The 17,231-nt window shown below is 43.1% G+C and overlaps 1 protein-coding gene across 2 annotated transcripts in view; it reads left to right on the plus strand.

Moving 5' to 3' along the window:
- The window catches only part of SLC9A2 (solute carrier family 9 member A2), a 41,818-nt gene extending 32,850 nt beyond the window's left edge, over nt 1-8,968 (plus strand). For both annotated transcript variants that reach the window (XM_019485033.2, XM_019485034.2), the window contains exons 11-12: nt 3,641-3,731; nt 6,726-8,968. In XM_019485033.2, the coding sequence (XP_019340578.1) occupies nt 3,641-3,731; nt 6,726-7,096 (462 nt within the window). In that variant the 3' untranslated portion in view covers nt 7,097-8,968. The remainder of the gene's footprint in view (nt 1-3,640; nt 3,732-6,725) is intronic.
- The last annotated feature ends 8,263 nt before the right edge of the window (nt 8,969-17,231 follow it).

Here is a 17,231-nt window from a genome sequence, read left to right on the forward strand (position 1 = left end):
GAGGGATCTGGGACTCTTCAGCCTGAGGAAAAGAAAGCTGAGAGGGGACCTGATAGCAGCTTACTGCTACACTAGAGGAGTACATCAAGGGCTCGGTGAGCAACTGTTCACCAGCGCACCCAAGGGGAAAACCAGAAGTAATGGCCACAAACTCCTGGAAGACCGATTCAGGCTCAACATTAGGAAAAACTTCTTCACAGTCAGGGTGGCCAGACTGTGGAATAAGCTCCCTCCAGAGGTGGTGCAATCACCTACCTTGGAAATCTTCAAAAGGAGACTGGAAGGTCACCTTGCTGGGGTCACCTGACCCCCAGTTATCTTTCCTGCTTGGTGCAGGGGGGCTGGACCCGATGATCTTCCAAGGTCCCTTCCAGCCTTACAATCTATAAATATTCAGCATCCAATGATGACAGTTTTGTTACAGAGTAAGCACAGACCTCAGACTAATGTTGAAAGGACTTATGTAGTCCTTCCAGCAGAGGACTTACCTGATAACTGCTTCAAACTCAGTCTTTCAGTCTTGCCAGAGACAAAAAAATTAACTAGTCTCTGAGTGTTTATTTTCATGTTCCAAGTGTACTTACTAATTACAGTACTCATTGTTACAGTTGTCCTTTACAGTAGAGACCAGAATGGCAAGGTCAGGAATCATTGCATCTTATCATTACTGAAGCTATTTTGACATATACTGTAACTTCTTTTGGAATGACCTTTCTATCATTATAGCTATCTTTACATATTGCTTCTATCATATTAGTGACTGATTTACTGGCCAGGATTGATAGAAGGGCCTGAAGGATGAAGGCATTTTCAGGGTGGAACTAAAAAAAACAGTGTGTAAGAGAGGTCTTTGAAATGCATGAACTGTAGCTTTAGCAGTAATTGATCTTTAAACAATGCTTGAGTATTGTTCTTATACTTAACCAGCTCACCGCCCACTCAGTGCTCATGAGCAGCAGCACAGTATCCAGAGAAGAAAAATGACTAATAGGAAATGGTTTTCAGTTTCATGTGTCCTTCGTGTGAGAGGCTAGGCTTTTCTGTGATATCTTTTATCAGACCAACTGTATAGTTGGGAGAGCTGTTGGATAAGTTTTCAGGCATCAAGTACTCTTCCTCAGGTCTAAGACATTCTGTTTGGCACTTGCATTTGCTGAACCTGCCAATACTTAAAAGGTTAGACCTGAGGAATGGCACTTGATGTCTTAAAGCTTGTCAGACAGGTGTTCCAACTGCACAATTGATTCTGTAAAAACCTAAAACCAAAACAAACAAAACCCAAAAATACTCACCTCTCATACATGTCCTGGACCATCACAGTTGCAACAACATTCCAACCCTACTACACATGTCATATGGAGATGCAACAACGAGTGAGATGAACAAATGGGGAAAAATATCTAAAGGCTTTTCAAAACTTTAAACTTTGTTTGGTGCCCTTTTAAGAATTAAACGATAGGTATTCTTGAGAAATTATAAACAAATTGAGAGAGAGTATGAAAACATGGACAAATTACAGTGAGGTGAGGGATGACAGAACTTTACTATCCATCAGCTGCTCCATGTTAACTGCTGACATGCAAATGATTTCTCTCCAGTAAGTAAAATATAACTTGCAATAGCTTGCCTATCAAGGAAAGAGGATAAACCACCACAGGTTAGTTTACATTTACTATGGGGTGACAAGCATATGGTGCATGAGCAATTACTGTAGAGCAGCTGAGGCATGGAAATTCCCAGCACCCATTTACCTCCCGCCATGTGAGGACACATGACAATTGAATTGTTCCCAGTCATCACAGATTGTGTGTGAAGTGCTGTGTGGTAGGAGTGAGCACCCAGCCCAGTATGCCTTGCAGTGGGCGCATTGAGGGTGGGGAGTGGAGCACTTGCACCTATGCTTAGGGAGTTTCAGGTGGTGGGTGATTTGTGGCTGGGGGTATTTTCACTTTTCTTTTGTTCCTTATCTCCTAAACATGAGTTCAGTAAACTTCAGTTGCCAGCAATTGACTGAAATCTGCAGCATGCTTGCCTGACTTTGGGTGGCTAGAGAGGAGAGGGAAGTCCTTGGATGTACACTTTTAGGTTCCCAAAGACTGGGAGTGGAGCATAATGAGGGACCATGGGCAAGTTGGGATTGTGGACACAGCAGGTTGTTAGCTTTTATGGAACAAGTGTAAGAGGGCTCATTGATCAGAAAGTGCCAACAGAAGGGGGAAAAAGTGCAATAGAGTTATGGATGTGTACCAGAGTGACCAGTTGCAGTAGTCTGTGGAGTGGGGGAAGGGAATAGGGATGAAGAGTGATTCAGTGTGTGATGCCTGGAGGATGGATGAGACCCATGTCTCAGACCAGTTGGTATCCACATGTAATATTCAACCAGTTCGAAATAGTACTTGATTTTCCAGGTACACTTTTTGAACTGTTCCAGGTAGCTTTAAACCAGTTTAAAAGGCTTATATGTCTGTCTGCTTCAGGTTTAACCGGAGTTTAAATTGGTCTAAGTGCTACATGTGTCCATATCCTCAGTAGCTTCACTGTGCACCATGTCCTAACAGTCTTATCCGGAAGGACACTTCCTATCTTCAGGAGGTGCTGACTTCGCTCAGCTACAGTGCACTTCAGTGATTCAGCACTTAGGAGAAACTAAGCCTCATACAAATAAGCATATGCTCATCTTCAAGCAGTAATCCCTCCCCAGGATTACAGACATGGATAAAGTTATTCAAGCTAAAAACAGACATCGGATTTCTCCCAGAACTAAGCCAGGGATCCTACATATGTAGGAACCCATTGTCCCACTTTAAGTGCTTCTGAAGTACTCAAGATAGTCCCAGGGAAAAAGTGTTATCTGGACTAGTTTGGGGTAGTTTTCATTCAAGCTGAGTGTCTAAACAACTATCCTGAGCCTGTTTTGATGCGAGTCAAAGCCCAGGACATCCAACCTGGGAGAAATCTGATGTCTGGTTTTACCCTATAACAGGGGTGGGCAAAATGTGGCCCATGGGCCAGATGTGGCCCGCCAGGCCATTTTGTCTGGCCCATGGGGGCCCTACAAAATTTAGAAAATTAATATTTATCTGCCCCTGGCTGCCTGTCATGCAGCCCTTGGTGGCTTGCCAAAACTCAGTAAGCAGCCCTTTACCTGAAATAATTGGCCGCCTCTGCCCTATAAAGTACCCTGTTTAAAGGGTCAGGGCAGACAATTGTTTCTGGTCTGATGCTTTTTAGCCAGGTTTCAATTTCAAGAAAATTAAGTAACTGAGCAGTACGGTTCCAGATGTGGCTTGTGTAGAAAGAAAGACGTATGGAAAAACTTGTGTCAGTTTGGAGTTAGTGAACATGCAGCAGCTAACTTTGGCTTTTTTGGCATATTTTCTCTAATATGGATGCATGTTAGTACTTCTCATTTTGAATTAATGGTTAAAGTTAACCTTGGGTTTCCTCTAAGTTAGCATAAACTTTTACCACCAGAACTGAGGCAAAAGGCATGAAGATAACCATGCACATGGAAAATATAATTGTGTTAGTTAATCCCAGTCTCGTTACCAGGTTTTTTTCTCTAATCTAAACAGATCCCTTTGAACCCTCTAATGTTCATTATACTAATACTTCGTGTCATCTTCATTTATTTTTACAGGCTTCTGCTAATACAATGCGCTATCTGTCACTGCCCAAAAATACTAAACTCCCAGAGAGACTACGAATACGAAACAAAGCAACTTTTAGAGGTAAGGGGAAGTTTTATGAAGGTCTCTTATGGTGCTACTTACATTGCACATTTTGAATGTATAAATTCTGCAGATACAGCCACAGTCCTGGGAGATAATCTTTAGCCATGCAATTATTTCCCTTCAGATCGATAGGATTGCTCACACAAGCAAAGGCTACTAGTCAAAAGGAGAATAATACACTCATTTTCATGTAGGGCCTCCCAAAAAGTTAGGTGCTGGAAAGAACAGCCTTTCTCCCTTAACCCTTCACAAGGAAGTAGTCAGGATGTAGCACAGACTTCACCCGTGCCAGTTGTCAGACAGCAGAGCAGAGGCAGCACACATGTCCTGGGTGTTGTGGGAAGAATATTAAGATACAACAAAGAGCTGTATGAATTCATCCGCTATGCAAAGGACCTGTCAGGAGAGGACAGGAAGCTGTGAAATCCAGGATTTCCACTAAATCAAAAAAATAAAAATAAAACTTTAATAAATATAACATGCTGACTCCCCAGTGGGAGCCAGTGGTCCTCGCTGCTGGGAGGGAAAGGCACCAGCTGGCACGGTGGCACGAAGGGCAGCAGACAAGATGGCTGCCCCCTTGTCCATCCTTCCCTGCTGGGTCCTTTCCACTAATTGGCATCAAGGAGCAGGATGGTACAAAGGGCAGCCAGCTATCCAGGTGGTGGCTGCCCCCGTGTCCCACCTCCCCACTGGGCCTCTTCACCAGTCAGTGCTGAGGGGCACAGCCTCTGCCAATCAGTGCCAGGGGGCAGGGTCACTGCAAAATGCCTGCAAAATTGGCTCTGTATGCCGTGAGTGGGCCACGAAAAACCCTTTGTCTCGCTGTGATTTAGGTAGGTCCCCAGTCGTGGAGCAGTGTGACTTTGTAACTTTCCATTGCACAGTCTAAGAATGAATCCCAGCTTTTTCATTACTGAGTCTTTGGGTAAATTTCATAATTTCACTCTTTGCAGAACTGAAAATATTTTCAGTGTTGTTTGTTTCATTCAAGTAGGTTCATATTTGTTCAAGTTGAAAAAACAAGTGCTTCCTTTCTTTGCATAGCTTAGATATGAATGATATTTAACATGGTTGCAGGAAAAGATTGGTAACTGAAGACAGGATTACAATGCAGAACTTTAATCCATGTTTTATTTTAGGTTATTGTAAGGCTATAATTCATTTGAACACTTCAGGTCCTGCTTAAAAATGTGAACTCTGTCCCATTCACACATGTTTGGGAGAGCTTTAGACTGAGAATTTTGTTGTAGGCCCCTCTCTTCTCTGGTAAAGCATGCATGCATACAATCCTAGAGAGGAAAGAACATTGTGAAAAGCCATTTATACATCTGTACTGAACACTTCCCTATGGGGCTTTTGCACAGAAGTTGAGCAAGGTTAAGAGGAAAGAGAGCAAATGTGGCAAAGTCAACAATTTCCCACTTCAGGGCACCATTCCCATGGGTGTACTACCCTCCACCTTTGTAAAGGAGAGAGACCAAACTCTTTAGAAATGTATAACAAAATAGCATGCATGCTTGTGAGAATGTACAGGCGACCAAATGCAAAACTCTCTGTGCAAATTTCTAGGAAAGGGCTAGATTTGATAAGGGACTTAGATGCTTTCAGGTTAGGTAAATTTAGGTGGCCTAAATTGGGGGACAGGCGTGGCTCAATAGCTGAGGGACGAATGAGTGTCCAAGTTGCTGGTCCCTGTTCCTAATGTGGTTTATGCATTTTTTCATTGCCTATTTAAATGCAAAACGTACAAGCAGTTGCCAAAATGCTCTTCTTATTGAACCTGTGAGTCTCAACTTTCTGCACAGTGAGCCAAAGGTAGGAAGTACCTTTATTCGGCCTTGCATCTTGTCTCATGATTAGTATCCTTAGGATGAAATATTGGTCTGAAGTCTCTTGGGCCAAGTGGTATGGAGCCCAAGTCCATACTTCCTGCTTCCCTGAATAAGTGCTCTGTCCTCTAGGCAAATACATAAAAGGTTGCCGCTACCACTTCTGCTTCCTCTAAAAGGAAAGAATGAGCCAGTTTCCTATACTGTAAATGATGATTTAACTGCCTGCTTAGGTGCCTATATTTGTGAGAGGGGTTGATTGAAAGAGGGATCTTTCGAGCTGTGAATCTGTCTCACATAGGCATCTAAGTCAGGACTGCAAGGGGACAACTTACTGCTCCTTAAGTCTAGAAGAGAGGTAGGGTTTCATCTACCTCTTCTTACTGACTGGCTTAGATGTCTTTCCTTCCCTCCCTGCCCCGCTTGGTGTGCTGAGCAGTATGGATTTCAGTTCTAGTCACCTAAGTTTGCCCGAAGCATAGGGAAGTAGAGGTGCCTAACTCAGTTTTGTGAATTCTAATCCTGAAATCAGGTACCCAATATTTAAGTGCAGGAATGTTCCCTGCTGGTTTGAAACTCTCACCTCTGGCTCCCAGAGTGGTATTTAAAACCCTAGGTTATGTCCTTAGGCTCTCCATATAGTTCGGTGCCTTGGGATGTAGGTAGGCAAGGTTCTTTGAGTAGATGTGATATCTTTTTATTAGATGTGATACCTTTGAGTAGATATGTTATCTTTTATAGACCAACTGAATAGTTGGAAAAAAGTTGGGGTGTAGGTGGGAGATGAGTCACTGAGCCACTTGGACTGGGCAGTTCTACATGTGACTAGAGAAGAAGTTTAGACGCCTAGGACCATTTCAAGTCAAGTGGGGAGGTACTTTGTAAATTTAGGTATCTCCAGAGATTGACAACACCTGAGCATGGATTTTTGAATCCCAGGTTTTTAGGTAGTTCCTAAAATCTGCCCAAATCCTTTATTGCTTCTAGCCCAAAAGGACTGTACATTTCAGAGTTTGGTCAACCATTCATCACAGGCACAGAACAGCATTTCTGTGTCTTGTGCTTTGTGCTGTATAATGCTCTGCTGTTTGGCTTGGCAGCACTTGGTAGACAGTGATATGCTGTATCTGATAATTTTAATTTTGTTTTACATTCACAGTGAGTGACAGCAGTGACTCTGACACAGATGCTGCTACCACAGTGCTCAATTTAAAACCCAGACCAGGAAAAAAAATGAGAGACCCAAAGCAAAAACAGCAGAAGCCACAGCAGCAATTTAGAATGGAATGGAGGAATGAAGTCGACAGAGACTGTGATGGAAAAGGAGATCACAGGGAGGCAGCTAACCAAGCTCTGACATCCAGTGGGTTCAGGCAACCTCTGTTGTCAAGACCAAGGTTTGGTACACTGAGTGAAGAAGATTTGACTAAAGATGATGGATCAACAAGACCAATGCCGCCACCACGGCTAGGCAGGCAGGCCTCAGAACCTGAGAGGCACAGATCTAAATCTGAGAATCAGCCATACTGAAAACAGCTGCAGTTGAAATATCAATGAAGAACTACAGATGCATGAAATTAGACTCTGACTGGACAATGAATGCGCTATAAAAATGTGGTGTGAATCAAAAAGTATTTCCCTTGGGTTGCCTGTCCATACTACTGATTAACTAGATGACACACAACAAAAGCAAACCCCAGAGACAAAGGATAACCTCTTTTTTAAAAAAACTTTTAGCAGTGCTTTAATTTTATTCGTTCCGCTACTACTGATGGGATAGGGTATGGGAAAATGTGCCTTTTATTACATTATATGCTCCGGAACCAAGTTCACTATTTAAATATCAAAATATTTTCTAAATTTCTATGATGAAGAGAACTTTTAAAAATAGCTAGTACATTAGGTGTTATTTATGATCAATTTATTCTTTTCTAGACCATATTTTGAATGAGTAGCACTGATGATTGCACTATGCACCTGTCCTACAGAACTGGCAAGACAACTCAATGTCACCTCAAACTATTCTATTTGAATGGCTGGGATACTGGGATGCAAAAGCTGGAACAGTCAGAGGGGAGAGAACAAACTCCAGATATAGAATTAAAAGTACCGTCAGCTGATAGGAAATGGCCTGTCAAGTGAGGTGAAAGGGTAGTTACACTCCTAAATACATCTGATTTGATGTACCTGTAATTTTTTTAGCCTGTAACCCAGGAAAGATGCTGGGATGGAAGCTGAAAGCGCTTAGCACCTTGGAAGATGAGGTCAGGAAAAAGATGGTAGCAAGTACATAAGAACTGTGACTTAGCAATTGTCTTTGTGCCTCAGTCTTATGGCTGCAATGGGATGCAGCAGCATAGTATTTCTATGATACTGTACACAGGGTAAGTGTGTGGGGTGGGGTCCTCATGGATGAAGTTGTGCCTTGAGACTCAAGAACTCTAGGTTCAATTTCCAGCCTAATTCACTCAGTCTCTTTGACTGCTGACAGACATGACAAAAAACAACCCTGTGCTTTACCAGAAGTTTAAAGTAAAGTCTCATTTGTTTGGGTTTTTTTTTTCCACATCTCCAAGCTGCCTTTGTTCCTTATGTGGACAGTGACGGTGACAGTGTTTTCTTTGTCTAGAGCTGACTGCAGTCTCCCTTTGTTTGTACAGCATGGAGCACAGTGGAGCCCAGAAATCAATTGCAGTCACTAGGCATTATTATAATACAATATTCTACCTCCAAGGTGATCCTGAGACTGGCACTGAAAAATCAGCCCTACCTATGCAGTCCTCCTCCATGTGCTGCTTCCTGAAAAGATGTCGTATGATAAGTGCAAGAGTCTCAGGTCCTGAAAGAGTCCCTGGGCAAATGCCTTAAAGTAACTGTGTAACAGTTCTTGGCAAGTTGTACATGTGGAGTGGGGGCAAGTGACCAGGGCTTGTTTCTTAGCAGCAACCTGGAGGTCACCACAAAGCAGTGAGAAGATACCTCTCTTCCATCTCTTTTTAACTGGCAACAATTTAAATACAAGCTGGAGGGAATGTGCCACTTAAACAACGATAGTTGATTTTAATGTAAATGTCAGGAGTTTGCACTTTCTGCTCCACTTAATCCTTATTATAAAGGGTTGTGTGGCAATTAGGCCTTGAACTTTACCTGAAACACACATGACTTTTAGCCAGAATGTAGAAATCATTCTATTTATTATAAAATCCATAACTTTTTGTTTATGAATGTCCAATATATAAATTATAATGTACTTTCCTTTGCATTTTGCACACTTCTAAATTGGTGGGCAATTTATTTTAGATTTCCAACCGCTGTAGAGTTAGGTCTAACTCGTACTCCATGGGGTCTTAACTCCTATTTCAACTATGCAGTCAGTCCAATAAAAGATATCACCCAAATAAATCCTTGCCTCTCGCATAATTCCTGGACCATCACTGCTACAACATCACTCTAACACTACCATAACCTCTGTATAGCACATTTTATTTAAAGTAGCTGTGAAGGGATTATGGGAACTAACTTCTTGGGGTTTGTTTTTTTTTAAAGACTGGGCAGAATTTTCTGAAGTGCTTAAATACCATTGGAAATCACTGGGTCTGGGGCTCCTAAATGCCTTTGGAAAATGGTGCTTAAAAGCATCTTTACAGGTGCTTCGAGGGTTGGGGGGAGGCATTTTAAGTAGAGTGGCTCTTGGGAGCTGCTCTAGTTAAAGCTCCTGCAGCATCTCATGTATTCAGCATCCCACATTTCAAAATGGTGGTGGGGGTGCTTTAATTAAAGCTCAGTTTAGTTCAAGCACTCCTGCCAGCATTTTGAAATTTGGGGAAGCTGAATACACGAGACGCTGCTGGAGTGTGTTAATAAGCATGTGTGCTAATTAGCACACTCCAGCAGACTTGATTGAGTCTGCTCCAACACTGTAATTAGCATGTGTTGGAGCAGGTGCCCTGCACATCTACAGGCATCCTGAGAGCCTGTCTTGTTTAGATGCTTTATACAATACAAATGGTTTTATTAGATTTTCCTGTGCAACCTCATGCTTTACTAAATTCCGGTTAATTATTGCTACAAATTTTAAAGCCTTTTGCTATTGTTCAGGTTATGTGGATTTCCAATTTCTGTGGAGTATATTGGTAGATTAGGAAAATCTTATTCAATGGTTTATGTTAAGACTATATTTCTATTGTAAATTGTTGGGTTTTTTATTTTTCTTGTTTAATGGGTTTTTTTTGTGAAAAACTGCTATTTTGAGAATCAGTCACCTATGCATGACTAGCACCTTCTGTTTGGACTACATAGTAATGGGTTGAAATCATGTTAATTTATAAAATAATAATTCAGAATTAATTTTTCCAGCAGCATCCTTTTTTACATGGGTAGAACTGTCAGCAAATATTCTACTCTGCCTGTTTGGATCACACTTAAACTAGAGATGAAGTTCACATCTAAATTCACGCTCACATTTTTTCTCAAATGAAATTATTTTAAGATAAAATTATGCATGTAGAAGGATACTCACTACAGAGCTCTCTCCTTCCTGTATTGGTAAAGGATGAAGAAAGTAATTTGTAAGCCATCAAGCTGCTGGGGTCACATTTTCAGAAGTGACCTCTAATTCTGGGGGTGCAACTTTAACCAGTGAGTGCCTGATTCTCACAAGTCCTAAGAACCTGCAGTCTTGACTGTCTTCAGTTGGAGCAGTAGGTACTCACTGGGTGCATCTACATGTGCAGTTGTGAAGCAAAAAACTCTGGCACATGCAAGTGTACCCAGGACCACAGCACGTTGAACTGGATTGGAGCACCCCAGCTGACAGATCCCAGGGGTCAGCCTGCCAGCCCAGGGCTGCTTCAACAAAGCTCAACATGCTGTGGAGGTGCTGGCTGGGGCATGAGGGTGCTCCAGTGTGGGTCTAGCCGGCAGTGCCCCAGTCAGCGTCTATGCGAGTGTTGCTGCACAGTAAATAATGCTGCTGCAGTATCGTACTTGTATTTACAAGTACTAAACTACAGCAGCATTTATTAATTTAGTCCAACCTAATAGGGCAGCCCATGTAGGTGCAGAAACTTTATTGCAGAGCTAATTAGGCAACTCCACAGTAAATGTCATGTGTAGATACGCCCACTGGCAACAACACACAGGTCCCAGCTATTTAATTTGGGAACCCTGGAATTAAGGCCAAAACTGTGGCCTATTTTTTGGCAATCTGAGTCTTAAAGAATTGAAGCACCAAGAGGTTAAGTATAAAACATGATAGTATTTACCCAGATGCCTAAAAGTACTTTGAGACAGATGAATTAGATAAATGCTGAGCATATTGTTAAAGCAACATTATATTTTAAAGTCTGCATCCTGGTACTCTTCAAACAAAGAGAAGACAAACTGCAATATTTATCTTAACAGATTTCTAAACAGAATTTTCAGCTTGAGTCTGCAATGTGGACTTTGTTTTGTGATCCCTTCTCCAAGAAAGGTTATAGTGCCCGAGAATCAAAACCCACATAAATCTTACTATCCTCTGGCACCATCTGTTGGGAGAAATGATGCATTGAAATGATTTTTATTCTCTTCCAGAAATACAAGTCTTTGGGAACTGAATAATTTGCTTGTGACAAAAAGTTAGTATTGGCTGACTGACTAGCTTTGCCAGTATGAACTTTGGAATAGGTTTGTTGTTGGTTTATCAGACCAACAAAAGAAAGTGAAGAAAGGAAACGATTGTGTCCCCTTCATCTGCTGAGTGAACAAGTTGGCATCTCCAACATAGATGACAGATGCTGAAAACACTAGAAAGCAGGTTAATATACAAAGGCTAAGCAGACTACCTTCATTTTAAGGCTGAAACTGAAAGAGGAAAAAAGAAAGTTTGTCATATAGGTAGTGGGACCAAATTCTAGAGACTATTGTACCCAATATTGAAACTGCAGTATGGCCAAATTCTGCTTCACTGCTAAAATGACTAAGACAACTCCTGAAAAGTCTTGGCTTATACAAACAGGCTAGAGGGGGGTCATTCATCTCCTAGGTAGCTGCTTAGCTCTTCCTTCCTTCCAATGGCCAGCTCTATCCACTCTAGAGCAGCACCCTATTTCACTAAGGCAGAGTACAGGAGAGAGGAATGTTACAGGCTATTTTTATTATGTCAATGAGGTGCCTCATTCAACCCCAGCTTTCAGGAGCCCACCGATACCACTTGCTTCAGCCAACCCTAAAGATGCAGGTAATACCTTGTGCCATATCCTTGAGTAAAGATATACTGACAGAAGACACCCACAGACTACTGGATGAAGGAAATAACGGGCCTACTGACTATCAGCCCTCACACAATGCAAGGAGCTGCTTCTACAGATCACACAAAGACATCTGTTTAATCTTCTGACATGCCATGCAAGGAATCCAGGCACATCTCTACCCCACCTAGGAAGCCTACAGTACCCTTCCCATGGGATTTTAATGGCCCCTTATTTGCTTGGCCCATTCCACCTGGCTATATTATTTCAGCACTCCAGGCAGGGTAAGTTTCAAATGGGTATCTGGGTTTGCAGCAGCATAGCGTGTTTGAGGGCAGCTAGAAAGAGGAGAAAAGATGCTACTCCACATACTAGTACAACATGGTTCTACTTCTTGTTCTCCATGGACTCAGCAGATGTGAAGAACTCAGTGCATATTCTGCCAGATCAGACGTGCCAGAAGTACTTGTGCTGCCATAGGTTAGTATTTGTAAATACAAGTACTATACTGCAAGTACTTCAGTCACATCCCAGAAGACATCCACCATGAGTGACTGGTGCCTCCCGAGACTGCAGGGACACAATTCGTGGTTGGTGGTGGTGTGGCAAGTGGCAACCACCTGCAGAAGTCAGAGGCGGGGGGAGGTTGTGAGTCCCCACCCTAACCCCTGACATTTCCCACTGGAAATCCCTTTTCTTGCCCCTAGAAGTACTCCTTTTTGGAAGGGGGGGGGGGGAGGAGGAGGTGTTGCCATCTTTGAACCAGAAAAAAACCCAAATCATATAGCTGTTAGATTTTTATTACTATTATATATAATTTTATTACAAAAATATTTTTGTCATGATTTGTGTTTGTGTAGTATACACAGAGGTGATTGCATAATAGCTAAAAAATAATGTCTTACTCTTGTATACTGTGTATGGGGGAGTGTGTGTGTATTGTGGAGTGTGGGGGGGGGTTGTGAGAGTGTGGCATCAGGTATGTTGAGGGATTTGTATATGTGAATGGGTTGGGTGTGACAGAGGGTGGGGATCCCCCTACCCACTCCCTCCCACGGCACACAGGTTGCACTGGCGGTGGCAGCAACAACAGGAGGCAGTGGGCCCTCATTCACATGGCCTGTGAAGGTGCTGCTGCCCAGCAGTGCACAGCTCCATCCAGAGCTACACATAGCAGCAAGGAGTGCAGGCAGGCTGGTTCGCCTCTATCATGAAGAGCTCCCCCCAGCACACATGCAGCTCCTGGTACTCGTGAACCACCGGGGGAAGCCCTGTGCGACGGAGCCAGCTGCTTTCCCCACTCCCTGCTGCCACAGAAGCAGAGGGTGGTGCTCCTGCCAGCTCCAGCCCCCTGACCTGCTGCAGCTCCCCCCACCCCGCCAAGTGCTGCAGCAGGGAAATGAGGAGGAGCTGCTGGTGACCAGGGAAGCTGAGCAGCTCTCCTAGCAGCTGCAGCAGCAGCCCCTCCTGGAAGTTGCATGCTGACTGGACCAAGCCCTTCTGTGCACCAGCGTGGGAGTGAGGCACATGGGCTGGGTGGGGTACAATTAATTGGTGGGCTCCCTCAGGCCAGATCTGGTGGGCCAGATCTGGCCTGTGGACTGTATTTTGCCTTCTCCTGTGCTACACATTCCCTTTAAAAAAAAATTAACACTTTGGCCCAAATCTATGTCTAGACAAATAAGTAACTAAAACCACAAAATCTTTGGGAATTTATTCAGGCCTCCTTTGTGGATTATTGCTCTGTCCCCTCCTGGGAAAGTGCATAATTCCTTTCAAGGACACAAAAAGAAAGAGGAAGAGACAGACCCTTGTAGCTTTTAAACCACTGGTAATGGTTATATAGCACATACCTGCAGGATAGAGACCCAGGTTGTAGGCTGTCTCCCACCTAGAGTAACTTTGAACCAGCATCTCTTACTACCTAGCCAAGCGTCCTAAGCATCAGGCCATAGGCTAAAAACTACTAAGGGCACTTTCCACCCTTTCTGGCCTGTTGGGCAACCAAGCAGGGAAGATATGTGAGGCCAGCTAGAAAAGATATGTAAGGAAATGTGACCTAGTGAAGCTGACTTTGCTTTGGGAAGTAGGGTGCTCTGGGTTCTAGCCCCCCAAGGCTTTTTCTACACTTTGAAATTATTAGACAGTAGATAAAATGAAGAAACAGAATCTTCCCTACTAGGGCAGGAGATGAGAACCCAGGGCATCCTCCTTTGAAGGGCTCTGTCTATCTCACTGTGTGTGTCTACGAGAGATGTTGACTGTGCAGTAGCCAAAAAATACTGAGCAGTAGCATGTCACAGCATGGACAATGCTAATATGCTGCTGCGCAATATTATTAGGCTACTGTGCAGTAGCATCACGTAAAAGATGTTGACCAGCACTACTATGCAGTAGTGCTGGTCAACATCTTTTACGTGATACTACTGCGCAGTAGCCTAATAATACTGCGTAGTAACTCTGGTTACTGTGCATTGATTTAGTACTTGGCAATTCAAGTACTAAATAAATGTGCAGTAACAAGTGTGCAGTAGTGTCTCATCTAGACATGCCCACTGAGTTGCATTCTTTTTGGCTTGTTTGCCCCAAATATCTTCCTTTCTTGGCTGCTCCATAGAACAAATTTCAGCAGGAAGTTTGGAAAGTTCCTTTAGCAGTACCTGCCCTATGCAGGGTGAAATTGGAAATGTGGGTTCAAGTCCCCTGGGCAAGTAACTACTAAGTTATTAACCCAAAAATGGGAGGGAGTTCTTTTTTACTTCCCTCAAGTCAACAGTTTTGCTCTTTCTTCAGCTAACATTTCAGGGGCTTAAGCAGGTACAATTTATGTTCTGGGGAAGCAATAAGATTGAAACAGCATAAGTAACCAGAAGTCCTTGCACCTGAGAACGCTCACATGGAGAAAGCACATTACACCAAGTTTTAGATTCCACACCCCACTGAGCAAGTGGCCCAAACTTTAGAACTTACTGACAGAGTGGGATTTGGATCTCTGCTGCTACAGAACAAAAACACTTCCTGCAGGCCGCAGAGATCTTTTAACAGTACACCATATGCAGGTATCAACTTTCAGGAAAAAGTGCAGCAGATTGATCACATATGATTCATGAACATGCTTTAAAGGTCTGTCACGTACTTTGCTTACAGCTTAGCCCACCCTTTGTGAGTTGACAGAATGCCAAGGCCTGAGATTGCAATACAAAATCAATAGATTGCAAATCATACCCCAGTGGGTCTCATGCATTTCAATGGTTGGCATTCATCTGAAGAGTTGTGTAGCTTGAAGTGACAATAATGCTATTTTCTGCACAAGTTTTGCTTCAGTCAAATGGCAATTTTTGTCACAATCCATGGATTTGATGGGGGAAGGGAGAGGCGTTAAAGGATTCCATTTTGGTGCTTTATTAATGCTTTGTTATATATCTATACCTATATCTACCACTTGGGGCCAACCACATCATCCTTAGCTTAAGGAAGAGCTGAAGACCCAAATACTGTGCATGCCATGACTGAACTACCATACATACTATTGCCAATTCATTCATTAGGCCTGATGAGTAAACATAATTATACATTTGTTTTTTCGTTTGCCCTCTTCTGGGCCATTTGAGGTCATTCATGCTACCAAGTTTTTCCTCCACAACTCTGAAAGCTAGAAACTTTGGAATGAAAGCTGAAATTCTTGGCTTCAGAAGCTCAGACTATGGTGAACACCAATCACCAAAGACTGGATTTTACTGGATGGTGAAAAGGCTAGATTGATTGTAACGATGAGTACATAATGCAATTTGGACCCTGAAACACAAGGATTTAAGAAGTGTCACTCATTGGAACCAACTGCACCAAAACCGTATAGAGAAATGCAGTTTGTGAACATGGTCAGGGAATCCAATCCAGAGGCAGTTGAAGTCTGAGTATTTGTAAGGCTGTGTAATAGGGCATATTGCAGAGGTCAGAGGTTAGATGCCTAGACCAAAGGGCTTGAGCTTGTTAGTTTTAATGAAGTCATGTTTGTTTCAGTCTGTTTTAGTATCATCAATCAATCTGGCAGGGTACTTGCTAGAAACCTGAATGTTACAATTTTTATAAGATGATGAAGCAGGAGGTAAATACATACCTAAAAAACCCATATCCTAAACACAAAATCTTATAAGGCTGCAAGTTTACACTAAGAATATCCTTTCAAATATACGCAATATTCAGTTACATACAGCTATATTAGCCTGACACTCCTGCTTAGGCCAATCATTTTAAAGCCAAATTTAAAATATGCTTAAGTCAATTCATTTAGACTCTTTCAGTGAATGCATCTGCAGACTATGAAACCAGCACTGTGTTCTCTCACATTCTGAAGATCTCAACAACTGTAAAGGCTAGAAATGTAACGATCATTTTAAAAAAGAAGAGGAAAAAAGAAAGACAAAGAAGAGGGCTTCAACAAAGGATAATAGAACCCCCACCTCCCAAATCCTGCAAACTAATGGCAATCCGAATGCAACTCATGACTTTTGGAGACAGTGAATATGGCAAAATGACAACCTTATTTTCTTTGGCAATAAGAATGATTGCCTTGGGTACCCCGTCTCAGAACTGGCAAGCAGGACTTCTTTATGCTTTCTAAGTTTTTCCCCATTTTATCTTTCCGTTGCTCTCCTCCATCTTTCATGGTTAAAATAAAGACTACACATGAGAGTCATAGATTTTAGGGTCGGAAGGAACCTATTAGATCAGGGGTGGGCAAAATGCGGCCCGTGGGCCAGATGCGGCCCGCCAGACCATTCTATCTGGCCTGCAGTCCAGTCCCCCTGCTAGAAAGAGGCCAGCACAGCCCCTGGCCTTGAGCTTACAGCAGGCAGCCCACCTTCACATCATGCACAAATCTAGGGGGTACATGAACTTCATGCCTCCCCCAGGGGTGCACACAGTAGCAGGGAGCCACCCCCCTCCCACCCCCTGGACAAGCTGCCCACAGCTCAGCGCTGCACCCCGTCCCACCCCAGCTGGGCAGTGCCTGACCTTGCCTCAGCCCCACTCCCTCCCTCACCACAGGGGCCTCAATCTGCACCTCCCCTACCCCCCCTCCATAGACTTACCAGCCAGATACTGCTCTTCAAGCTGCCAGGCTGCATTCCTGGCTGCATGCATGCCGTGGCTGCGTGCACAAATGCGGCATTTATTGGTGACATTAATTGGCTACATGGGCCAAAACCTGCCAATTGCCGATAATGTCGATTTTCCTTTTATCGGTGCTGATCTGATATGGACTAATATATCAGTGCACCTCTAATGCCATGCTGAACTGGACTTTGTTGAAAAGAAAGGAAGAGGTAGCCTGGACCTAAGAAGCCAAGAAACAAGAGAAAAATGAAGGAACGGGGTAAAAGCAGTCAAATACAGTGCATTCCATTCAATCCTATTGAATTGATTATCTATAT

This window comes from Alligator mississippiensis, chromosome 1 (genome assembly GCF_030867095.1).
Source record: "Alligator mississippiensis isolate rAllMis1 chromosome 1, rAllMis1, whole genome shotgun sequence".
NCBI lineage: Eukaryota > Metazoa > Chordata > Crocodylia > Alligatoridae > Alligator > Alligator mississippiensis.